The following is a 25,155-nucleotide window of genomic DNA, read 5'->3' on the forward strand; positions in this document are numbered from 1 at the left end:
AGGAAGTGTTGGCGGGCCCACTCGGAAGGGGCGGGCACTGGTTCCGAGGCAGCCAATGGGCGCCCGGGGGGGCAGGCCCGACTGAGGACTGCGGCGCGCTCAGTCGGATCGCAGAGGCGCGTCAGAGTCTGGATACATGGATCTGACGGCGGGACCCAGGTGAGCGGCGGGGCTGGCCTGCTGCGCGCTCGCCCGCCCTCAGCCTGGCGGCCTTCTGGATCCCTGCAAGCAGGCCCGCCGCCCTGAGCATGGACTGGGGGCCGCTGGGCTGGGTCGGGTACCTCGCGAGCTCCGTCTCAGGACCTGCAGAGCGGGAGCGCGGAGCGCGCGTCTGCTGAGCGCGGGTCCGCTCCCCGTGCCCGCAGCCCGCGCTCCTCTGTCCAGCGTGGGGGCTGCCTGAGGAGGCGGGCGGCTTGGGCGTGGTCGCGGCTCGGCGAGTCTCTCAGCACCGCGTTCGGCTTGAGTCGCCTACGGCCCCCGAACCCCCGAGCCGTGTCAGAGCCCCGAACCCCGCCCCACCGTCAGACCGCACACTGCGTTATCTCCGCTGCCAAGCCCAGAAATGCACGTGTGTGGGGGAGGGCCTACGTGAGAGATGTTTTCTCGACGCTTCTGTTCTGTGAGGAGTCTGGGGAGCTACGCCGGGTGCCCGCGGGGTCGCACCCCGCATTGTTGGGGGGACCGTGCGGTGTAGGGCTGGAACCGGGCTCTGCCCCCTGCGAGGCCAGCGCCGCCCGCCCGTGCGGCCTCTCCTCAGCCTCTGGCACTTGGAAGACAGTAGAACGCTTCAGGTGGAATGAGACCCAGTGTTGGCCCCGTGGGTTGACAGCCACTTCTGGAAGGTCTCACTCCGCGCTAGACGCCTTGGGAGTAACCAAGGATGGTGCTTCTGGTGTCTGGAAGGTTCTTGAAGAATAGCCCATATGATTGCATTGTTGCCATGAGTAAGGACCCGGATTGACCAGTGGCAGTGTCCGATTCACTGCCTGCAGCATGAGGGGAGAAGGACTGAGGAGAGAAGAGAAGAACGGACCTGGGCTCCACTTAGAGGCAGTTTCCTGCAGCTCTAGAACACTTGCAGGATGCTAGTAAAACATTTATTAGGAAATTTATGTGACCAGATCTGTGATTTCTAAAATGAACTCTGAATTGGGATGGGAGGAAGGAAGGGCATTCATATATATAAAACTCAGAGGTAGTTTGGGGCTGGAGCGGTAGCACAGCGGGTAGGGCGTTTGCCTTGCACGCAGCCAACCCAGGTTTGATTCCCAGCATCCCATATGGTCCCCCAAGCACCGCCAGGAGTGATTCCTGAGTGCAGAGCTAGGAGTAACCCCTGTGCATCGCCTGGTGCGACCCCCCCAAAAGAAAGATAGTTCAAAGGACTAGATACTTCATTTTCATTGTGCTCTGGAGGTCCAGGTTCCACCTCTCAGCACTGAGCAGGAACAGCCCCTAGCACCTCCAGTTGTGGCCCAAAGAGAAAAAAAAACACCTTTTTTTTTTTTTTTTTGGCCACCCCCAGTGCTCTGCACTCCATAATTACTCCTGGTGGGGCTCAGGGGCCTCCATACCAGTATTTTCTACCATTGTTTTTTTTTTTTCCACATTGTGTGTGAAAGAGCCCGGTGTTGAGAAAGATCATTCACCATAGTTTTAGGGGAGAGTCTATGTATTTTTTCCATATAGAGTCTAGTAAAATTAGAGTCTTTCCATCTCTATTAAATTCGAAGCTTCAGTCCACCAGATTTGGAGTTGATGGTTTGGGATCATTGGCTGTATGGTTGTTTTTTTTTTTTTTTTTTTTTACATTAGTGGGGTTTTTTGTTTTTTGTTTGTTGTTTTTTATCGAATCACGAATCACCGTGAGACAAAGTTACAGACTTACAGGTTTTCATGTTTACTTTTCAGTCATACAATGATCGAGTACCCATCCCTCTCCCAGTGCCCATTTTCCACCACCAATGGTCCCAGCATCCCTCCCACCACCCCCACCCTGTCCCTGTCACCCCACCTTGCCACTGTGGCAGGGCATTCCCATTTGCTCGCTCTCTCTTTTTGGGTGTTGTGGTTTGTTATAGAGGTATTAAGTAGGCATCATATTCGGTCTATAGTCTATTTTCAGCCCGTATCTCCCATCCCTGGTGGGCCCACCTTTCATCCTTTGCTTGGTGATTCCTTCTCTATCAGAGCTGCTTCTTCACCTAGCACGTGAGGTCAGCTTCCAAGCTGTGGAGTACTCTTGATACTTATCTCTACTATTCTTGGGTGTTAGTCTCCCATTCTGTTACTTTATATTCCACCAATGAGTGCAATCTTTCTCTGACTCTCTCTTTCTGACTTATTTCACTTAACATGATACTTTCCATGTTGATCCATCTATATGCAAATTTTATGGCTTCATCTTTTCTAGTAGCTACATAGTATTCCATTGTGTAGATGTACCAAAGTTTCTTTAACCAGTCATCTGTTCTCGGGCACTTGGGTTTTTTTCTAGATTCTGGCTATTGTGAACAGTGCTGTAATGAACATGTAGGTGCAGATGTCACTTTTACTATACTTTTTTGCATCTCCGGGATATATTCCCAGAAATGGTATTGCTGGGTCAAATGGGAGCTCAATTTCTAATTTTTTTTTTTTTTTTTTTTGCTTTTTGGGTCACACCTGGCGATGCACAGGGATCATTCCTGGCTCTGCACTCAGGAATTACCCCTGGCGGTGCTCAGGGGACCATACGGGATGCTGGGAATGGAACCCGGGTCGGCCGCAGTGCAAGGCAAACGCTCTACCCACTGTGCTATTGCTCCAGCCCCTCAATTTCTAATTTTTTGAGTAGCGTCCATACTGTTTTCCAAAAGGGCTGAACCAGTTGGCATTCCCACCAGCAGTGAAGGAGAGTCCCTTTCTCCCCACATCTGCGCCAACACCGGTCACTTTTGTTCTTTTGGATGTGGGCTGGCTATATGTTTAATGATTGATTGTAGAACAGTCATATGTGTGAACATAATAAATGGGTACACAAACACAATAAATGGAAACCAAGAGCACACAGGAAACCAGGATACCACAATAAATTAGACCAAAGAGCTGTTAACAGAGATGAATGGTTTCCAACAGTGGAGGCCGCTATGAAACTCATGGTCTCATTCTTTCTTTCTTGTGATTGGTGTTGTTAGTAAGGAACCGGCTAAGGCCATCAAACCCATTGACCAGAAGTCAGTCCATCAGATTTGTTCCGGGCAGGTGGTACTGAGTCTCAGCACTGCTGTGAAGGAGTTGGTGGAAAATAGTGTGGATGCTGGTGCCACCAATATTGGTAAGTTTGGGAAGAGGTTCGTTTTTAGAATTTTGTTTGGTGGTAACTGGAGATTGGTCCCAAGGACATGCAGGACAAGGTCACTAACACTAAAACACATCCCTGGCAGTCTGGGAGAGTTTTAAACCACATAAATGACCAGTTTTTGTGCTATTTATTCGGGGAAAAAAAAAATGTGTTAAATGTAATGAGACATGTAGTTGTTGGTGAACTGGAAAAAAAAAATTTTTTTAAGATAATTTCATACCTATTAGAAACCTAGCATTAGTGGTAATAATAGCAATTTACTTGTACTGTGTTCTTGCTATTCTTTATCAGATGTTGTGTTATAGATGAATCAGCTCAAAATGCAAGATAACCTTAGGAGAGGGTTGGTATTGGTAAAGTACCTGCCCTGACAAAAATGACAAAAAAAAATACTTAAAATGATAGTAGTCCATTTTGAATAAATGTTGCTATGACTCACATTTGCATTCTGTAAACTATATAAATACTGTTATATAATGAAAGTTTCTACTGTCAATCAATTTCTGAGGAATAAATATTCTAAATTTTTTAGACATAAGGCTTAAAGACTATGGAGTGGATCTCATTGAAGTATCAGACAATGGATGTGGGGTAGAAGAAGAAAACTTTGAAGGCTTAAGTAAGTTGAATTTTACTAATCAATATTTGGGCAAAATATCTCAGAATTTTGAATAACACTGTCTAAGGAAACATGAAACCAGCTTTCTAATATATTACTTCTGTTGGTTTTTTGTTTTGTCACTTGAGATATCTTGGGCCTTACTTTACGCCTCTCTTTCAGCCCTGAAACACCACACTTCTAAGATTCAAGAGTTTGCTGACCTAACTCAGGTTGAAACTTTTGGCTTTCGGGGGGAAGCTCTGAGCTCACTCTGTGCACTGAGGTGATGGAATGTTTTTTTCCACTGACTTAATCCTTTATAAAAATCTCTGAAAATTAGAAAGTATTGTTAAAATCTTTCTTGTTCACATTTTCCCAATAGACTATTCAAGTGTATTCTTGTTCTCTTCCCACCGCTGAAGGTGGTCCTTCTGAAGTGTAAGCATAGAATAGTGTAAAGAATATTGTAAAGAATCTTGTTACCTTTATCAAAGCAGTAACTTCTCAGTTTTAAAATCACAGGGCCAGAGCTATAGTACATCAGGCAGAGAGTTAGCCTTGCACGTGGCCGACCTGTGTTTGATTCCTGGCATCCCATGTGGTCCCCCAAACACCACCAGGAGTAATTCCTGAGTGCAAAGCCAGGATTAATCCCCTGAGCATCTCTGGGTATGACCCACAAAAGCAAATAATAAAAATTAAAATTACAGATAAGAAATACCATTCAGTGCTTGTTTTGGTAGCACATATACTAAAAAACAATAAATATCATTCATCTTAATTTATTTCAATGTTCAGAAAATAATCAAAATTTTTATTTAATTACACGAGTTTCTAAGTTTTATACTTATCGTTAAACTGTATATCTTTTGGGTCCTTTCAAAAGTTTTGTTAGAGCAGTAATCAATCTTTGTGAATCACAAAAATCAGTCTTTGTGAATGTGTGTATTTGGGGGCGGGGGGGTCTTTCATCATTTTGTAGTTTAACTAGAATAAATTCCAGGTATCAAAACTTTCATCACTATGAAATAATTCCTCTCACTAGATTAGGTACTAGTTCTTAGGGTTCATGGTGACTCCATTACCCATCTTGATGTCAGGGGATCATCATCTGTTGGAGAATTCTGAGAGATGAGGGCATGCTCAGGCACAGATCCACACACTGACTTTCCCTGTGTGTCCGCTTTCTCCCACAGTGACTTGACAATCTCTACCTGCCATGAGTCTGCGAAGATTGGGGCACGGTTGGTGTTTGATCACAATGGGAAAATCGTTCAGAAAAGCCCCTGCCCTCGACCCAGAGGGACAACAGCCAGCGTGCAACAGTTATTTTATACGCTACCTGTGCGGCATAAGGAGTTTCAAAGGAATATTAAAAAAGTGCGATATTTAAATGTCAGAGTCGGGTTGTCATTGTCTCTCATTTGCTTATGTGGAGGAGGAGCCACTCAAGAGGCTTCTCCTTTTCCTGTTTATTTTTCTCCCCACCCCCTCCCCCTTCCTTTTGTTGTTGATGGTGTTCTGATGGCTGGGATTGCACATGTCTGACTTCGATTGCTCTCAGTTTTTGTTTGTTTTAAGGTCATGCCTGACTGTGCTCAGGACTTACTCCTGATTCTGTGCTCAAACATCACTCCTGATAGGAATTTGGGGGACCATGTGTGGTGTCAGAAATCAAACCTGGTTCAGCTGTGTGCAAAGCAAATGCCCTACCAGCTGTACTATTGCTCTTGTCCCTGGTGCTCACAAGTTTTCAGCTGAGTGTGGCACACATCAAGTTGTGTGCTTGCATCCTTTTGGCCTGGTGCTGACCAAGTTTTGCCCTTTCTTTCCTTATAAAGTGATTTATACTCATTCTACCTTGATTTGGTACTACAGAATTATATATTACAGGGCCAGAGAGATGGCATAGCCTGTAGAGCACTTGCCTTACATACAGCCGATCTGGGTTCCATCCCCAATACCACATATGGTCCCCTGTGCCTTTGCAGGACTGATCCTTGAGCACAGAGCCAGGAGTAAGCCCCAAACATGGCAGGGTATACCCCCCCAAAAAAACTTTAAAACATTTTTGTTTGTTTGTTTGTTTGTTTTTTCTTTTGGCTTTTTGGATCACACCTGGCGATGCTCAGGGGTTACTCCTAGCTCTGCACTCAGGCATTACTCCTGGCAGTGCTCAGGGATGCCAGTGATTGAACCTGGGCCAACTGAATGCAAGACAACTCCCTCCCCCTATTCTATTGCTTTATTCCCCTCCCTTTTTTTTCTTCGATTTATGGATCATACCTGGTGACGCTCAGAGGGTACTGCTGACTCTGCACTCAGGAATTGCTCCTGGCTATGCTCAGGGTACCATATGGGATGCCAGGGATTGATCTTGGGTCCGCCATGTGCAAGGCAAACAGCTTACTCACTGTACTATCACTCCGGCCCCTAAAGTTTTTTTTAAGTTTATTAAAAATATATATTACTAAGGAAAAAACTTAATTTTTTAATTTAAAAATTAGTTTTTGCACAGAAAAATTGCTATATTTTAATATTTCTCATTATATTAATTTCTCATTATATTAATATTTCTCATAATATTTCTCAGTTGTGATGTCTGGTGGGATTGCACATTTGTGGTATCAGGAGTTACATGTTTGGTTGCGTTGTTTATTGGGGTAGCACTTGGAGTGCTGGGGGTTTGCAATGATAGTTCCAGAGTCAGTAAATTAATATAATGAAATAATGTAACAGAAACTATGATCCTTTTAAGTAACAGTATTAGGTGCTATAGAAAGTTGATGTTTCTGCCTACCAACCAGAGTCTATCTCTTGTCACTTTAGACTTTCAGCAGTGGGCCTGGATTTTCACACTTATGAAAGAAGTGTAACTAAGAACTAAAACCTCTGAGTTCCCTTTTACAGTGGAAGGAGATAAAGTTCATGGGCCTTTCTAGTGGGAGTGCCTTATACCATATATAGGATAGGAGAATCATGAATTAGGTCTTAGAATTTGGACAGTGTAGTTTTTATGAGATTAGAGTAATGCTGACTCTTGTGTTTGTGTTTCTGAAACAGGAGTATGCCAGAATGGTCCAGGTCTTACAGGCATACTGTATCATTTCAACAGGCATCCGTGTAAGTTGCACCAATCAGGTTGGACAAGGAAAAAGACAGCCTGTGGTTTGCACATCAGGCAGCTCCAGCATAAAAGAGAACATCGGATCTGTGTTTGGGCAGAAACAGGTAGTGCTTGTCCTGGTTTAAAAATGGTGCTTGTGGGGCTAGAGAGATAGTATAGTTGGTAGGGTGCTTGCCTTGAACTTGGCCAACCCAGGTTTGATCCCTGGCACCGCATATGGTTCCCTGAGCCCCACCAGCAGTGATGCTTGAGATCAGCCAGGAGTAAGCCTTGAGCACTGCTGGGTACGGCCCAAAGTTTAAAATAATAATTGAAACAGTGCTTGTTGCTAGTGTTTGGAGATGGCCATTCTTTCCAATGGAAAGAGACTGCATCCAAGCATTTTTATTGTATAGTGCAAGATAGCTGAAAGTCTTTCAGTTTTTTCTAATTGTTGAATGAAATAATACTTTTTTATGGGGACTGTAATAATAATACAGCAGATAGGACATTTGTCTTGTGTTGCACTCAGCTGGGGACCCCATATGATTCCCCAAGCTCACCAGGAATGAACCCTGAGCTCAGAGCCAGGAGTAAACCCTGAATAGTGTTGTGGATGGTCCAAAACCTACCCAAATAAAGAAAGAAGAGGAAAAAGAAAAAAATCATTTCACTCTCCAAAAAAATTAAGTAGTGTGGAGCAGTATATTGACTATGGATACATGGTGCTCAGGCGTTTCATCTTTCTAACGGAAGATCCAAGGGACTGACATCCTGTTTCTTTGTGCCCTTAATGTGGATAGCTCCCTAGGAAGGAAATACAGAACCCCTGTTCCATCTTCTTTTCAGCAGTTTGGTCCGTTTTGTCTAGAAATAACCACGAGTCTTGGTTTCTTGATAGCTGCAGAGCCTCATTCCTTTTGTCCAGCTGCCCCCTAGTGATCCCGTCTGTGAAGAGTACGGGCTGAGCTGCTCTGACACTCTAACCAACCTATTTTGGTAAGTAGATTTGCCAGGAATATTCCAGCCACGCATTTTTTCCTGAGTTCCTTAGTTGATGTTTTTGCGGGTGGCCCTGTGTTATTTTTAAAGATAGTTATGGGGCCAGAGATAATAGTATGGTATGCATGTGCTGATCCCTGTTCGATCCCTGGCAACAAAAATGGTTCCCTGAGCAATATCAGGGGTCACCCCTGAGCTCAAAAACAGGAACATCCCCTGAGAACTATTGGGTGTTGCCCAAAATACAAACAAAAAATAGAGTGATTTCATGCCTTATAGTTTCATACGAGGATGGGAATACTGCTGGGAAGGAGGATTTATAGAGCTCAAGTACTCATGAACTGAATCCTAGTACTTGGACGTGTCAGGGACGTTGTAGGTTTTATTCATTACATTAAGAACATACCATCTGGGGCTGGATCAATAATGCAGCCAGTAGGGTGTTTGCCTTGCATGCAGCCAACCCGGGTTCGATTCCCAGCATCCCATATGGTCCCTTGAATACTGTAGGAGTAATTCCTGAGTGCATGAGCCAGGAGTAGCCTCTGCATCACTGGGTGTGACCCCAAAAAGCAAAAAAAGAAAAAAAGGACATACCATCTGGGGAGTTGGGTAACATGATGCGTGCCTTGCATGTGGCTGACCTGAGTTTGATTCCTGGCACTCCATATGGTCCCTGGGCACCGTCGGGAGTGATCCCTGAATACAGAATTCGAAATAAACCCTGAACACTGCCAGTTGTGACCCCCAAAACAAAAACAAAAAGAATGTGCCATCTGATCTGGTTTCTGTCCTTTTCACCTGCCTGTCCTTTGTGTGTCCCGATAGCATCTCAGGCTTCATTTCTGTGTGTGCTCATGGGGTTGGAAGGAGTTCAACGGACAGACAGTTTTTCTTTATCAACCGGAGGCCATGTGACCCAGCCAAGGTATTGACTTTGTAAAAAGTTTTTGTATTAGGTGTTTACGACTGGCTTTAACCTTTTATTTTTAAATTTACTGATTTTCTCTGATGGAAACAGTTTACATTGTTTCTGCCTCAGGCTTAAACTGGTTCTCTTTTCATGCTTCAGGGGCCATGAGGGTTCAGGCCTGACTGCATCTTTAGCAGTGGTGGACCTTAGGAATGCTTCCTATTCCACAGTCACACTTCTGTGCCATTGATGTGGCTCAGACGTTTGCACACCTGCCTTTTACATGTGAGGCTGAGTGTGAGCCTCAGTATTACATCCCCCGCCTCCCACTACCAGATGTGGCTGTTACAATAGCCATAGTAACAAGATAAAACTACTGTCAGCCAGGAATGGTCTGACTTTAAATTTATTGTCTGTATTGTAATTAGTGTGAGATTATGGTTTCTCTCTAATGGATTTCACAATCTCATTATAAAGTCATCTGCCTATATTTCTCAGCACATGTAAATGTGTTTTTATGAGCATTTTGACTGCACCTGCATTTAATTGACATTTCCTTAAGAGCATCTGTGAAATGTCTGATTGGAAAAATACTCTGCACTTAGGAATTTCTGATTTAAGATATCCTTTTTAGGGCTCAGTGATAGACCACATGACTTGTGTGAGGCATTGGATTTAGTGTGTGCGTACACACCACACACACACACACACACACACACACACACAAACACAAATTCTTTTGAGGAGAGTGAGGAAAAGTTTTTTAGCCAATATACTGGTTATCCTGATCCTGAGATGGTTTTGGTTGGGGGGGGTTATTTATGGTATATATGTATGTATGTATGTATGTTTATATGTCCATGTATTAATGTATGGAATTACCATATGCTGTTCTTTGCAAATTATTGGTGGACAATTATACTTCAATCTAGCTATAATAATCTTTGATTTTATATAGATTTCCCGGCTTGTGAATGAGGTCTATCACATGTATAATCGACATCAGTATCCATTTGTTGTTCTGAACATTTCTGTTGACTCTGGTGAGTTCCACCAAAATTTCATTAATATTGGTTATCTTTCCTTATGAGAATAAAATGAAAATATCGGGTCAAGGAGTTCATTCAGTGGAGTGGGCAGGAAGGAGTGCATGCATCAATGGCTGAATAAGTAGCAGTACTCCTACACTAAAAAAAAAGGAAGGAGTTCATGCTTTGCGTGCTGGAGCTGTGGGCATCATTTACAGTACTACATGATTCCTTAGCACTTTCGGGAGTGACCCTGAACACCAAGTGGGGAGTAGCCCTCTTCACCCCTGCATTTGGCCCTAAAATAAACAAGCAAAAAATAAAAGCATAAGTCTGATAATACTGGACAGAGACTTTTATAAACAAAAGTTTGGTGATATGTTGTTGTTGGGCTGGAGCGACCGACCCAGGTTCGATTCCTCCGCCCCTCTCGGAGAGCAAGCAAGCTACCAAGAGTATCTTGCCTGCACAGCAGAGCCTGGCAAGCTACCCGTGGTGTATTTGATATGCCAAAAACAGTAACAACAAGTCTCACAATGGGGACATTACTGGTGCCTGTTCGAGCAAATTGATGAGCAATGGGATGACAGTGATACAGTGATGTTGTTGTTTCCTCCCTCCACCCCATCTGGTGATATATTTTTCTTAAAGAATTTTCATATTACTTTGTAGAACTTATTTTAGTTTTTATAAGTTATTTAAGCTTTCCACTGGAAACTACAATTATGTTACTAGGAAAACCAACTTCTCTATTAATCAAGGGAGAAAGACTGAAATGTTCTACTTAATTTTGAAATTTTTTTTTCTCTGTTAAAATTCTGGATTGTTATCTGATTTTTTAAAATTTATATTTATGGGGGGGGTTAGGGGCATGCCCAGCAGTACTCAGAGCTTATTCCTGGTTTAAGAATCACTCCTGGGGGGCCAGAGCGATAGCACAGTGGGTAAGGCGTTTGCCTTGCATGTGGCTGACCCTGGCTCGATCCCCAGCACCCCATATGGTCCCCCAGGCACCGCCAGGAGTTAATTCCTGAGTGCAGAGCCAGGAGTAACCCTTGAGCATTGCTGGGTTGTGACCCAAAAAGAAAAAAGAAAAAAAAAGAATCACTCCTGGAGTTGGAGTGATATAGCACAGCGGGTAAGGCGTTTGCCTTGCATGTGGCTGACCCGGGTTTGATTCCTAGCATCCTATATGGCCCCCTGAGCACTGCCAGGGGTAATTCCTGAGTGCAGAGCCAGGAGTGACCCCTGTGCATCTCCAGGTGTGATTAAAAAAAAAAAAATCCCTCCTAAGTGGGGTCCTAGGGATTGAACCTGGGTCAGGCATGTGAAAGGCCAGTGCCCTACCTGCTGTATTAATTGCTCTAGCCCTAAGTGTTTTTTTGTTGTTGTTTTTAAAATCAAATATTATTTATTGAGGCTAGGGAGATAATACAGCAGGTAAGGTGTTTGCCTTACACACGGCTACCCAGCTTCAATTCCTGGCATACACCTCCAGAACTCATTCCTGAGTGCAGAATTAGAATCTGTGTGGTCCCCTGAGCATCACTGAGTGTGACCCAAAAACAAAAACAATTTTTTTCTCTTCTTCTCTTTTGTTGCTGCTGCTCTTGTAAAGGTTGGAGTTTGAGCAAGCCTTGGCTTTCTGAGGTACCTTGTTCCTTGTGGCAGTGTCCCTGGAGGTGGCACATGTCGTTGTACTTGCATGCACCAGGCTGTGGGCTGGAAAGTCACACTGATTCTGCCAGGGCTCCCAGACAGCAGAAATGCAGGGACGTGCTCAGTGCATATCCCACGAATTAAGATCACCTCTCACTTCACGCAGCACAGCAGGTGCCTTCTGCCACCTGGATACAGCATTTTATAGGGATCACCCCAGCGGTGCTGAGGGGAATGGCCGGGGGCCACTTCTGGTGATTCTCAGGCCCCAGCTGTCAGCTCTTGGAGGCTGCCAGGTTTCCTGGCAGCCTGGTGGGGCTAGGGATTGAACTTGGTCATTTGTTTTTTGGGGCCACATATCCGGTGATGCTTAGGGATTACTCTTGATAGTGTTTAGGGGACCATACAGGAGTCAAAGGATTGAACCCAGGCTGGTCATGTGCAAGGCAAGTGCCTTCCCTGTCTCTCCAGCCCCTGAATTCGGGGTCTTGTACATGCTAGGCATGTGCTCCACTTCAGAAACATTTTAGTATAAGCTTACTAATACACTAAAGTGTAGCAATAGCTTGAGTTTTGGGTGTGGGGACCCATTTCTGGTGACCCTTGTCCAGCCAGGCTGGAAAGTTCACTGCAAGGTCCCTGTGGTGTTATGGGGGTTAGAAGGCCCACTCCTGCTGGGCCGGGGGAGGGGTGCCAATGTAGTTCAAGGAATTGAACCCAGGTTCTTGTCCCTGCAGGGCATTGCCCCAACCCCTGAGCCCTCCTTTTCAGGGGTGCCTTTGGTAAGTGCACTTGAATAAAATAGAAGTTGCTGTTGTTGGAAGTGAATTTACACCTCGGACTCTCTTTCTTGCCTTAGAGTGTGTTGATATCAATGTGACTCCGGATAAAAGGCAGATTTTGCTGCAGGAAGAGAAGTTATTGCTGGCAGTTTTAAAGACGTCTTTGATAGGAATGTTTGAGAGTGATGCCAATAAGCTTCATGTAAATCAGCAGCCATTGTTGGATATTGAAGGTAAGACAAATACTAGCCCGTGATCAGCTTCTACAGAGAAGAGCTAGGATGCTTAGTCTCTCTCTTTTTTTTTTTTTTCCAAATTTTTTTTGGGGGATGATATTCTCAAGCAGTGCTCAAGGGTCCTGGTGACCCTTGGCCAGCCTGGCTGGTAGTTTAAGGTTAGGGCTCCGTGTAACCCAGGCTGCTGGGGCACAACACCTGGAGTGCTGAGGCCTTTGGGACTGTAACGGGGGGGGGTCTGGGTGCCTGCATGTCCGAGCACTGGTCCCTTGCCTGGTGCTGTTCCTCACTCCTGAGGGAACGTTGTTTCTTACAGGACCAAAATCTTTTTATTTTATTTATTTATTTTTTTTGCTTTTTGGGTCACACCCAGCGATGCACAGGGGATTACTCCTGGCTGTGCTCAGGGGACCATATGGGATTCTGGGAATTGAACCCGGGTCAGCCGCGTGCAAGGCAAATGCCCTACCTGCTGTGCTATCGCTCCAGCCCCCCAAAATCTTTTTGAGATGAGTGTGTCGTTTATGCGGTAGAAAGTTTGATTAAAACGCAACAGTGGCCTTGTGAGCACACGCATGTGTAGGTTCTTCTGAACTCTAGGTGGTTTTTGAGATGAACTCTCCCCACCTGCTGTGAGGCTTCTGGGAATTTCCAAGTTCTCAGGTAGTTTTGTGTTTGCCACTTTCATCTTTTCTCTTCAGGAAGGATGTTTAGGAGCCTCTCTGGCACTACTGGCTCTTCTCTGATTTCTCATTGAAATCAGGCTGGCACACAGCAGATGGGCAGCTGGAATCAGTCATTCTCCCACCTGGTGATTAGGGACCAGCCACTTGTTTAATCAGCTACAGCACGTGCACTCAGGCATCCTGGAGGGTGTGATGCAGGCCCACTGCACCCTGGGATATGGAGTTGGTTGTAGCCCACTGGCACCTCTGAAAGCCAGATGCGCTCCTTAGGGTTCATCTCGCTGAGCCAGCCTTCCCTGAGCGCGGGACTGTTCAGGGACGGATGTGCTGGCTGCTTGTCTGTGCCCCTTAGCAGACTAAAGGTTTGAGAGCAGCCAGGAAACTAGGTCTGGGGGCAAGGAGGGTCATCCTATCAATATTCCTCATGTTGTTCCCAGTGAGAGCAAATAGCTCTGGGATTACGCTTTGTAACACTCCCATAGGCGTTGGGAGCCATAGGTCAGTGGCAAGACATAGGGGCCATCGGGGCATGTGGGAGGTGATGTGATTCTATTCTGACATTGCCTGACTCCTAAGTAGGGGTGAGAACCGTTTAGAATCAGTAGGTTAGACTTTGTGAAGCCCACTAACCTGAGGGTGTGATGAGACTAGGTGGGGCTGGGTGCATTCGCATTCATACCCACAATGCACCTGTGAGTATGGCCTGTGGTAGATCAGCCCTGAGAGCTGGAAATAGCACCTGCAGAGCCACCTATACACCTTGTGGTATCACCAGTGGTAACCATATTCCTTACAGCCAACCCTGTAGCTTTGTTTGTTTGGGGGCCATACCTGGCTATTTTCAGAGGAGCTCAGGGCACCACGCAGTGCTGTTACTGTAACCCAGGTCTTTGTTGCGCCAAACCTGAACTCTCTTCCTCTGGGTCATCTCCCAGGCCTAAAGAGCTTGTCTTTTTTTTTTTTTTTCTTTTTGGGTCACACCCAGCGATGCTCAGGGGTTACTCCTGGCTTTGCACTCAGGAATTACTCCTGGCAGTGCTTGGGGGACCATATGGGATGCCGGGGATCGAACCCGGGTCGGCCGCGTGCAAGGCAAACGCCCTACCCGCTGTGCTATCGCTCCGGCCCCAAGAGCTTGTCTTTTGAGAACATTCTGTTCAGGCAGAAATGCCATCTTGGTCCTTTAAGTGTTATCCCGGCCAATCTTCTCTATTTTTATTTAGGTCACTCGATCAAAATTTCTTCAACAGCAGTGGAAGTGCCACTTCCAGGAATGCAGTCCCATCCCGCCTCTCCAGGCGCTCGTGGAGAGGAGAGAAAGGCCGTGAGCATCTCCAGACTGAGGGAGGCCTTTGCTCTCCATCACACAACCGGGACCATAGCTCCACGCCCAAAGACCACTGACCCTAAGCAGGTTTCACCCAGACAGAAAAAAAGCATCCCATTGTGTGGCAGTGGGGATCTCCTCAGCTCCCAGAAGCTTGTCGTGGGCACAGGCTCCCCTGTCCCTCAGGAGGGGCTGAGGGGTTTAGATCAGCGTCCCCACGACCAAATGGAGAAGGACTCAGGGTGTGGCAGCACATCAACCAGCTCAGAGGGAGGCCTCAGCACCACCGAAAAGGGCACTTTCTCTAGCAGTGAGCAGGCAGCCAGCTCCCTCGAAGACAGGTTTTCACAAGATAATGTGGCAGCTCATGAGAAGCCCCCTGAGGCCAGTTGTTGCATTTCTGCCTCCGAGAGTCCCCTGGACCAAGAGGACGATGGAGACGAAGCGGAGGCTCTGCCTCCACCCACTAAGCGCTTCAAGACAGAAGGGGCCGGCAGCCCTGGCCAGCTGCCCGAGCCGCAGCTGGTGGACATCGCGGTTGACATCAGTAAGAAAATAGTGCCCCTCCACTTCTCCATGCGTTCTTTGTCCCAGCGAGTAAAGCATCTACGGCACCAACAACAGCAAGGAGAAGGTGGGCAGGGTTACAGAAAGTTCAGGGCCAGGATTTGCCCCGGGGAAAACCAGGCTGCAGAAGAGGAACTTAGGAAGGAGATCAGGTAAGTCCTTCTGAGCAACATGGGTTTCCTGACTTGAGCAAGTGGTACAGAGGACCCAAGATGAATGGCCCTGCTCAGCAATGCCCCTGGGTGTCTTCTCTTGGGCTCAGTACCCTGGACGGCCGTGCCTCGGTCCAGGGTCTGCCCCTCACCTGCTCCTCCTCCCTCCTTGCCTGTATCCCCGAGCTGATTAACCTTGCCAGGGTATACCTGGCTCTGATTTCTTCCCTGGTTGCTGGAGCACTCTCACCACAAATGACACCCTGCTGCCAGCTTCCCAGTAGCCACAGCTTGACATTGATGAAAACCCATTTCCCAAAGTGTAATTGTCTGGTTGGAGAATTACTATGTTGCTTTTTCAAGGTGAAGTTTAGTGGTAGAGTCCAGGAAATTACTTGACTTCCACAGTAGAGCACATCCCATACTAATGTTTGCTGCAACTTTGTGCTACTTCAAGCAGAAATACTGGAAGTTGAGTGCTACCATGGCTGTAAGGTAGAAACAACAGCATACCCAGGGGCTTGAGTGATAGCATCACTCAAGGAGTGGGGGGAGGGGTGGTGGTAGCATGTTTGCTTTTGCATGCAGCTGGCATGGGTTTGATCTGGTCTGGGTTCAATCCCTGGCACCTCTTATGGTCCCCCAAACCCTGCTAGGAGTGATACCAGAGAACAGAGCCAGGAGGAAGACCTAAGCACAGCGGGCTATGAAGCCCCAAAAAGGAACAGCATATCTCATACCACAGCAGGAGTAGCCCATGGCCTAACTTCCTCTCTCACCAAAAACAAAGGAAGAAAGAAACAGCAATAGATCTTTCCTTATGGGGCAGGAGAATACTTGATGCAGTTAGTGATGAGATTCCACTTTCACTTTGTGTTTTTAAAACATTATTTGTAGGGGCTGGAGTGGTAGTACGGTGGGTAGGGCATTTTCCTTGCACGCGGCCAACCCAGGTTGATTCCCAGCATCCCATGTGGTCCACTGAGCACCGCCTGGAGTAATTCCTGAGTGCAAAGCCAAGTATAACCTCTGTGTATCACCGGGTGTGACCCAAAAAGCAAAAAAAAAAAACCCAAAACATTATTTGTATGGGGGGCACAGTGGGTAAGGTGACATGGTGACATTGCACATGGTGACCAGGGTTTGACCCCCCAGCACCTCATCTCCCAAGCACAGAGCCAGGAGTAAGCCCTGAGTATCGCTGGGTGTGTGTGACCCTAAAGCAAAACATAAAACAAAAATCAAAACATTACGTTTATAGGCCACAGTCTGGAAGGTTGTAGGCCAAAATGTTCTCCATAGAAACTAATGTAATCCCTGAAGAGGTGAAGTGCATGAATGATTAACACGTTTTCTTTAAAAAGTGGAATTAGGGCTGGAGTCAGCAGGTAGGGCATTTGCCTTGCACGCGGCCAACCCGTGTTCCATTCCCAGCATTCCGTATGGTCCCCCAGCACCACCAGGGGCGATTCCTGGATGCAGAGCCAGGAGTGATCCCTGAGCATTACCAGGTGTGACCCAAAAAAGCTAAAAAAAAAAACAAACCAAAAAAAAAAAAAGTGGAATTGGAGCCAGAGCAGTAGCACAGAGGATAGGGCGTTTGCCTTGCACATGGCTGACCTGGGTTGGGTTTGATCCCCGGCATCAACGAATATGGTCCCCTGAGCACCGCCATGAGGAATTCCTGAGTACAGAGCCAGGAGTAACCCCGTGCATTGCTCGGTGTGACCCAAAAAGCAAAAAAAAAAAAAAAGGTAGAATTACTGAGATTGGGGAGATGACACAGGACTTGGGGAGCAGGCCTTGGTTGTGACCAGTCCTGGTTTGCTCCCCCTGCACTGCATGGTCTTTCAAGGCATCATGGATTAGAGGCCACTGAGCATTGCTGGGGTGGCCTGGACAATCCCCAGCACTGCGGGCTCTGAGAAGCACTGCATCCTCTGGTCCTTACACCGAACTGTGTCCCCATTGTCTGAGAATTGTTGGAAGGGGTCCCCAGGATCCCGGATACTACTTGGGAGCCTTCCCGAAAAGATAAAATGAAAAGTGGGAGGGGCTGGAGCAATAGTACAGTTGGTAGGGTTTGAGCCCCAGCGCCACAGATAATCCCCTGAGCACCGCCAGGAGTGATCCCTGAGAGTAGAGCCAGGAGTAAGCCTGAGCACCACTGGATGAGGCCCAGAAACCAAAAGAAAATGGATTATTAGAGATTGTGGTTTGGATTTTTTCCTATTTCTTAAAAATATATTATTGTTTTTTTATTATTGTGAATTACAAAGTTACGATATTTATGTTTGAGCTTCATGAGTACATTGTTCCAATGCTAGTCCCTTCACAGTGTCCCCTACCCTCCACCAGTGTCCCCAGTTTCCCTCCTGTCTTCCCAGCCTGCCTCTGTGGCAGGCACTTTTCTCTTCCCCTGTTGTCCTAATGTTCCCTTCTATAGCTTATCTCCTTCACTCGATGTATTTTTTTTTCTTGTTAATGTTTTTATCATCAGGAACTGTTTTTTAAATGTCTTGTAATATACATTTGTTGTGTGCAGTAAAGCAATGTTTGCAGAGATGGAAGTCATAGGCCAGTTTAACCTGGGATTTATCATCACCAAACTCAACGCTGACCTCTTCATAGTGGACCAGCATGCGACGGACGAGAAGTACAACTTTGAGATGCTCCAGCAGCACACTGTCCTCCAGGGCCAGAGGCTCATAGCGTGAGTTCCCCATCTGGTCCAAGGCTTCCCAATGTCTCATGCCTCTTGGGTCTGACAGGCGTAGCCGCTTATGTGCATGGGTGTGTGCCTAGGTATTTTTACCGTAAGCGTTCATCCCTATAGTATATTTGTTTAGAGCCATGTCTGGAATGCCAAGACTAGAGCTAGGCCTGCTATGGGCCCAGCCTACTGAGCTAAATCTCCCAGGTCTTAGAGTAGATTTGGGGGATGGAGGGTTTGGGTTTTGGCCACCACTGGATGTGCCTCAAAAGAAAACCTTGAAAAGGAGGTTCTCTGAGTTCTGTGGCAGGAAAGCACGTAGCTGAGTATGCTGTTATTTCCAGTGCCCTTTGGAATGCAGCAAGCGAGAGAATCCTGCTACCGTGTTAGTTCCATTCTCTTCAGAGCTGTTTAACTTCAGGTCTGGTGTCATTTCTTCTTTTCTTTTTTAGACCTCAGACTCTTGGCCTCACTGCTGTCAATGAAGCAGTTCTGATAGAGAATCTGGACATCTTTAGGAAGAACGGCTTTGATTTTGTTATTGATGAAGCTGGTGAGTGATGAGCACACAGAGCCATGTATGTCTTTCTGGAGCTGCAGGCAAGCTCTGAGGGCAGCGTGTGGTTGCTGTCAGATGAAATTAGCTCCTCCCAAAGCACCACGTGTCTGTCTGCTCTCGCCATGGGTCATTTGCAGATGGCACACAAATGAAATGCATTTTTCAAGACATGAACTTCTCCAAATTTTATTCTTTCAGCACCAGTCACCGAAAGGGCCAAGCTGATTTCCTTGCCCACCAGTAAGAACTGGACGTTCGGACCCCAGGACATAGATGAGTTGATCTTCATGCTAAGTGACAGCCCTGGGGTCATGTGCCGGCCTTCCCGAGTTAGGCAGATGTTCGCCTCCAGAGCCTGCCGGAAGTCTGTGAGTTGGCGGGGAAGTGCACTGTGAGGTGTGGGCCGCTGGCTTCTGATTGCAGCGCTTCTCACTTTTGCCCCCAGTTGGCATGACAAGAAACTTCCTGAGTACCTGTTCTGTCTGTCAGTGTAACCTCACCCCTGGCATGGCGGCCTCAGCCTTGGCCTCTACCCCTAATGACAGCTGCCTCACCTGGGGGCAGTATTCTCTGGGTACTTTTAACAACCTGTGCCATAAGGGCTTGATGCTCCTCCTGCAAAGGGGGCATCTGCCAGGCCTGCCTACTGGTTGGGGGTGAGGGTCTCTTCTGCAGGTACCAGGTACACACCAGGAGCCATTTGCTTGGGCTAAGTTGTGCTTGGGCAAAGGCCTAGACGCTGTAGCACCATTCCCACAGGGGCATTTCTGAGCCTCTGCTGCAGCCCCCTGATTCAGGTGCCAGGGACATCTGATGACAGAGGTAAAGGCAAAGAAAGACCTCAGGGAACTGATTATTCTAGTGGGAAGGTGGAGACAGAAGTCATGACATGCCAGCAAGTTGGGTCAGAAAGTGGACATTGGCTAGGAGGAGTGCTCGGAGCCCAGGTCGGTGTCCAGCACCATCTGCCTTAGCACTGCTGTATCACAAGCTGGCACTGCACTAGCTGGGCTGATGGGCCAAGTATATCAGAGCGGCCCTGGGGCCTCCCGAGCCTTGCTGAGGGCTCCCCCAGGAAGAGCAAACAATTCACACCGTATCTGTGGAGAGGGAGGGCACGCAGGGGACTAAACAGTGAGGTGGACACCCAGGGCCCTGGGTGGACGCTTGGGAGGTGGCTTGGGCCCTGGGAAGAGCAGACAGGACAGAGGCCCAGGGTTTCTCAAAGCCAGAGGCTGGCCCAGGTAACTGAGCGGGGACCCTGGTGGCAGGACCTGGGAGTTTGAGCCAAATGTAGAGATGGCTTGGGGTGCAGGGATAGCAGAGGGGCGTGTGCGTGAGGGAGGGGGCTGGAAATAGGAGGTGGGAGTGGTCTCAGCTACTTACTGGTCCCAGTCCATTGAACTGAGAGGACGGTCTGACATAAGTGAATCCAGAGCCTGGGAAGCTCAGGTGCAGAGGGAAAAGGGGACAGATGGGCTCAGGCTTGTCATCCCTCCTGCTGCTCAGGGCTCAGTCTCTGCTTGCCGTGAGTCAGTGGTGGCTGTTTGTCCCCGCCTAGTTGGTGGGTAGTGGTTGTGCCAGAGCTGGGCAAGTCTGCAGTGCACAGGCAGTGCCGCCTGGCTGTTGAGGAGGCCGGGACGGGAGCAGGAGCCAGGAGAGTGGAGCAGGGGATGGGCCTGGGCCCGGGCCTGGGGAGCAGTGTGGCGGCCCTGAGCAGTAGCTTGCCCTATGTCCTGGTGCTTAGAGTGGGTGGGGTCGCCAGATGTGGGCAGGTGTGGCTAGTGACGCTGAATCAGGAGACTCAGGCTGTGGTGCCAGTGCCAGACAGTGACAGACCCGAGGAAGGTGTCCCTGTCCTGAGAGGCTGGGTGGCAGGTCCTTGGAATGGAGCTGGTTGTGACTCCTTTTAACCCAAGAAATGTTTTTGTTTGGACCACACCTAGCAGTGCTTAGAGCTGGCCGTGCTCAAGGGACTAAGTGAGGTGTTAGGATAGAAGCAAAGCTGGCTGCAAGGCAAGTGTCCTACCCCCCCCCCCCCACGTCTGATCTTTTCTGCCCCATTGCCTGAGAAATTTTTACCTGGCCCCATGTGTGTAAAGTAGGTATAAAAATCAAACACCTGATGATAATAAGTCAAATTTTGAAACAAACACAGGGGCCAAAGAGTAGGACAGTGAGTAGGGTGCTGCCTTGCTTATGGCAGGACCTGGGAGTATGGGCCAAATGTAGGGAGCTGTTTGCAGTGCAGAGATGACAGGAGTGGGTGCAGGAGGGAGGCTATCCTTAGCACCCCATATGGTTCCCTAAGTCCTTCCAGGAGTGAGCCCGGAGCACTTCCAGGTGTGATCAAACCCTACCCACCTACCCCCCTCTCCAAAAAAGAAAACAAAGATAATTATAAAGAATCCAGGTGCTAGACCACTCTGGTCTTTGAGGTGAGAGGCATGGGCGTGTGTGGCCCTCAGGCCAGGAGGGCTGGAGTCCCCTGCCAGGGCCCCTGCTGAAAGCTGGTCTGGTCTCAGGAAGGTGCAACAAGAAATCCAAACAGCAGCGTCCTTGGGTGAACCGGTTTTCAGGCCCATGATTTCATTTTTTTTTTAACCCCCAACTGGTGGTGCTCAGGGCTTCCTCCTGACTTTACGCTCAGTCTCTCCTGGTGATCTTGGGGACCATATGGGGTGTCAGGGATTGAACAAGACATGCGCCCTCCCCGCTGTCCTATCGCTCAGGGCCCCTGGGCCTATATTTTAAGGTTTTGTCCAACCTTTTCACAGCTCTGCAGTGTCCCTATAGAGCTGCTCTTCTCAGCGGAAGCCAGCCCAACGTGAATTGAAGCTGTTGTTTCTCATTTAGGTGATGATCGGAACTGCTCTCAACACAAGTGAGATGAAGAAACTTATCACCCACATGGGTGAGATGGACCATCCCTGGAACTGTCCCCATGGAAGGCCAACTATGAGGCACATTGCCAATCTGGACGTCATTTCTCAGAACTGACAGCGTGGCTCAGCTGCCGGAAGTCCAGTGTGGAGTGTGGATTTTCTCATTTGAAAGGCAGGGTTTTAACGAACCAAGCTTGGTTTCCAAAATTAACCTCTGCTACTTAAAAAGTACTGGGTTAGTTTGAAAGTGATCTTGAAAACCTTTCAAGACACCTTTCATTGCTTGCCACAGGGTATCTTCTGCACTTGTGTGTGCAGGCAAGAGCACAGCTTACAAAGAATAGGACATGGCTCTCTAAAGGGACATGGCTAATGCAAAAAGGGGGGGAAAACAGTCAGGGAGCACTCGAGGTGTTACCTGGGCCTCCGGCTGCATGTGGCGACCTGCAGTTAATAGTGGTTTGATTGGTAACAATTTACTTTCTTAAATTTAAAATCATGGTCATCTGATGCTGGTGGTCTTCAACCCTGATGCACATTGAATTTTAAAAAAAGGAATAATCCAGAAACCCCAAGGAGAATTTTCTGCTTGGCTAAAAGGTCACAGAGCAAAGGGAAATAAAAGATTCTGGTCTTCCCTACCTTGAATGTTGTGATGGGAGTTTTTGGGGAGCAGAAACTGCAGGGATTTGGAATTCTCCACCCTCACCTAATGCCTCACGCAGTAGTTTTCCACAGAACCTTGGCCTGTTTGGGCTCTGTCAGAAATGGGAGTGGGATGTTTCGAGGAATCCTGAGCGGTGCCGTGTGAGCTGGCAAGTGTGGGCCCTTCTGGTCTCTCCTGTAGAGGTCTTGCCACCTCACGTGTCATGTACCATGTTGTGTACCCTTTATTCTCACCAGGGCAGTCAGAGTTGGTGTGGACAGTGGGCACAGATGTCTGATGCTCAGAGTCCTGAGTCTGTAACCCATATGGCCAGAGGGGCTTGGAGTAAGTGAGGCTGGTGCTAGCTCAGAGCCTTACCTGCCCTTGAGACCCCCTGGCCGGGTCTGAGAAGCCGCAGGTTTCTTAAGAGGGTGGGAACAGAGGACCCCGCTGGACGCGTCCATTGGTGAGTCTGCGCAGCTTGAAGCCTCCAAGTGTGGAGGAAGTTGTGGAGCAGGAATACTACCAGCTCCTGGTGTAGGTAAAGAGGTGAGGCCCGGAGCTCAGGATCAGGTGCTCCGGCTAGGGAGGGTCCCGCCTCTGCGGCCCCTTTAAGGGGTGTGGCCGCGCCCCCCGGTTGCCTGGAGACCATCCGGACGCGCTGCGCGGCCTCGGCTTCTGGACTTCCCAGGTGGGCGGAGCAGCGAGTCCAGCTCCTGGGACCCGATGGTGCGTGGGGGCACGGAGGGGGCCAGGAGGGCGGGAGTGGGCTGGCGGGAGTGGTGCGGGGAGTGGAAAAATCAAACTTGGGGAGAGCTCTCGCCCCGTGCAAACCGGCTTCACTGGTAGAGGAGCAAGCGGCTGTGCAGGCGCCCCCCAGGAGACAGGAGTTGTGGGCAGGATTGGACTCAGCAGGGTGCACTCGCCTGGCATCCGAAAGACCCTAAACGCCAGCCTCAGACCGGTTCTGCCAGTGACAGCACCACCACCCATCCCAGTACTGCTAGGGGTTGCTCCTATTTTAAGATGAAAAGTTGGGGTGTGGCATGAGATGGCTCTCTGGGCTGGAGCACGTGATGGCGTGGAAGCTCTTGACCTGATCCCTGAACTCTGTCAATCGAGCACTGACAGGAGTGACCCCTCACCCTGTGCCCAGACTTGCCCCCTAGCCAAGAAACTAAGGAAACAGGAAAGCTCCTTCACACACGGAACTGGCACGTTGATGTTCTGTCCACAGCAAGCTAGACCTCAGTGGTGAAGGAAACTTAGTCCTTTCTTCTCACTGAATCCTGTTTTAGAAGGAGTAGCACTGCACTGTAGCACTGTCATCTAGGTTCATCAATTTGCTCGAGCGGGCTCCAGTAATGTCTTCATTGTGAGACTTGTTGTTACTGCTTTTGGCATATCGAATGTGCCATGAGTAGCTTGCCAGGCTCTACCGTGCGGGCGGGATGCTCTCAGTAGCTTGCCAGGCTCTCTGAGAGGGATGGAGGAATTGAACCCGGGTCGACCGCGTGCAAGCCCTACCCATTGTGCTATCACTTCAGCCCTTTAGAAAGAGTAGGGGAATCATTCGATTAAAAAGTAGAGGGGTAGGGCATTTGTCTTGCACGCAGCTGACCCGGGTTCGATTCCCAGCATCCCATATGGTTCCCTGAGCACCACCAGGAGCAATTCCTTAGTGCAGAGCCAGGAATAACCCCTGTGCATCGCCAGGTGTGACCCAAAAAGAAAAAAAAATAAAGTAGAGAGGCTAGAGAGTTAGTACAGCAGGGAGGGCACTTGCCTTATACATAGTCAACCGGGTTTGATTCCTGGCATCCCTGAGCTCTGCCAGGTGTATCCACCAAACAAAAACAACACAGTGCTACGGTGATTGTACAGCAGGTAGGTTAACTTGCTTTGCCCGTGGCCAACCTGGGTTTGATACCCAGTACCCCATATAGTACCCAGAGCCCGCCAGGTGTGTTTTCCTGAGCATAGAGCCAGATAAGCCCTGACCACCACCAGGTGTGGCCCCCAAACCAAAACAAGGCACAGGAGCATCCAATGCCAATAGCAAGACCATAGTACTCTGTATAAATGGGATGGCAGTCCTGGTTTCAGGCTCTAAGGATAATAGTAAAATTTTTGGTATGTCCCATACACACACAAAACTAAGAACGAGGTGGGGCCGGAGCGATAGCACAGCGGGTAGGGCGTTTGCCTTGCACGCGGCCGACCCGGGTTCGATCCCCGGCATCCCATATGGTCCCCCAAGCACCGCCAGGAGTAATTCCTGAGTGCAAAGCCAGGAGTAACCCCTGAGCATCGCTGGGTGTGACCCAAAAAGAAAAAAAAAAAAAAAAACTAAGAACGAGGGCTGCAAGTACAGCGGGTAGGGTGCTTGCCTTGGAAACAGCCTGTTTGGGTTTGATCCCCAGCATCCCAGATGGTCCACCTATCATGCCTTAGCACTGTCAGGAGTGATCCTTGAGTGCAGAACCAGGAGTAACCCTTAAGTATCACCAGGTGTGGCCCCAAAACACAAAAACTATATTTTAGACCTAGAATTTTAACTACCATGGAACGTTAGTATTTGGAAGCTTTTACCAAAAACTGTAGTTTGGAGACTGGAGAGAGTAAGGTGCTTGTCTTGGACACAGCCAACTCAGGTTCAATCTGTAACAACCACATAAGACCCGCCCAAGCCCTGCCAGTAGTGACCTGAGCACAGAGTAGGAAATCGTAAGCCAGCTGTGTCCCACTGTAGCACTGTAGCACTGTCGTCCCATTGTTCATCAATTTGTTCAAGAGGGCACCAGTAACGTCTCCATTGTGAGACTTGTTACTGTTTTTGGCATATCGAATACGCCACGGGGAGCTTGCTAGGCTCTGCCGTGTGGGCGGGATACTCTCTGTAGCTTACCAGGCTCTCCGAGAGGGACAGAGGAATCGAACCCGGGTCGGC

At 48.3% G+C, this 25,155-nt stretch overlaps 1 protein-coding gene across 1 annotated transcript; it reads left to right on the plus strand.

Annotated features, from left to right (window-relative positions):
- Positions 1–19: 19 nt before the first annotated feature.
- On the plus strand, positions 20–22,200 carry PMS2 (PMS1 homolog 2, mismatch repair system component). The gene is made up of 15 exons (XM_055135330.1): positions 20–159; positions 3,177–3,316; positions 3,876–3,962; positions 4,125–4,227; positions 5,141–5,324; positions 7,008–7,175; positions 7,952–8,049; positions 8,881–8,980; positions 9,924–10,008; positions 12,512–12,667; positions 14,580–15,402; positions 17,948–18,115; positions 18,568–18,668; positions 18,873–19,042; positions 21,531–22,200. The coding sequence occupies exons 1-15, from the start codon at positions 137–139 to the stop codon at positions 21,672–21,674; spliced, it is 2,550 nt and encodes an 849-aa protein (XP_054991305.1). The 5' UTR covers positions 20–136; the 3' UTR covers positions 21,675–22,200.
- The last annotated feature ends 2,955 nt before the right edge of the window (positions 22,201–25,155 follow it).

Source organism: Sorex araneus, chromosome 4, assembly GCF_027595985.1.
Source record: "Sorex araneus isolate mSorAra2 chromosome 4, mSorAra2.pri, whole genome shotgun sequence".
Taxonomy (NCBI): Eukaryota; Metazoa; Chordata; class Mammalia; order Eulipotyphla; family Soricidae; genus Sorex; species Sorex araneus.

Excerpts from the sequence above, each read along its gene's own strand:
- PMS2 (XM_055135330.1), top strand. The coding sequence starts at position 137 with ATGGATCTGACGGCGGGACCCAG. Across the intron at positions 3,317-3,875 it reads TGCTGGTGCCACCAATATTG|ACATAAGGCTTAAAGACTAT; the intron begins GTAAGTTTGGGA and ends TAAATTTTTTAG. Across the intron at positions 19,043-21,530 it reads CCAGAGCCTGCCGGAAGTCT|GTGATGATCGGAACTGCTCT; the intron begins GTGAGTTGGCGG and ends TTTCTCATTTAG.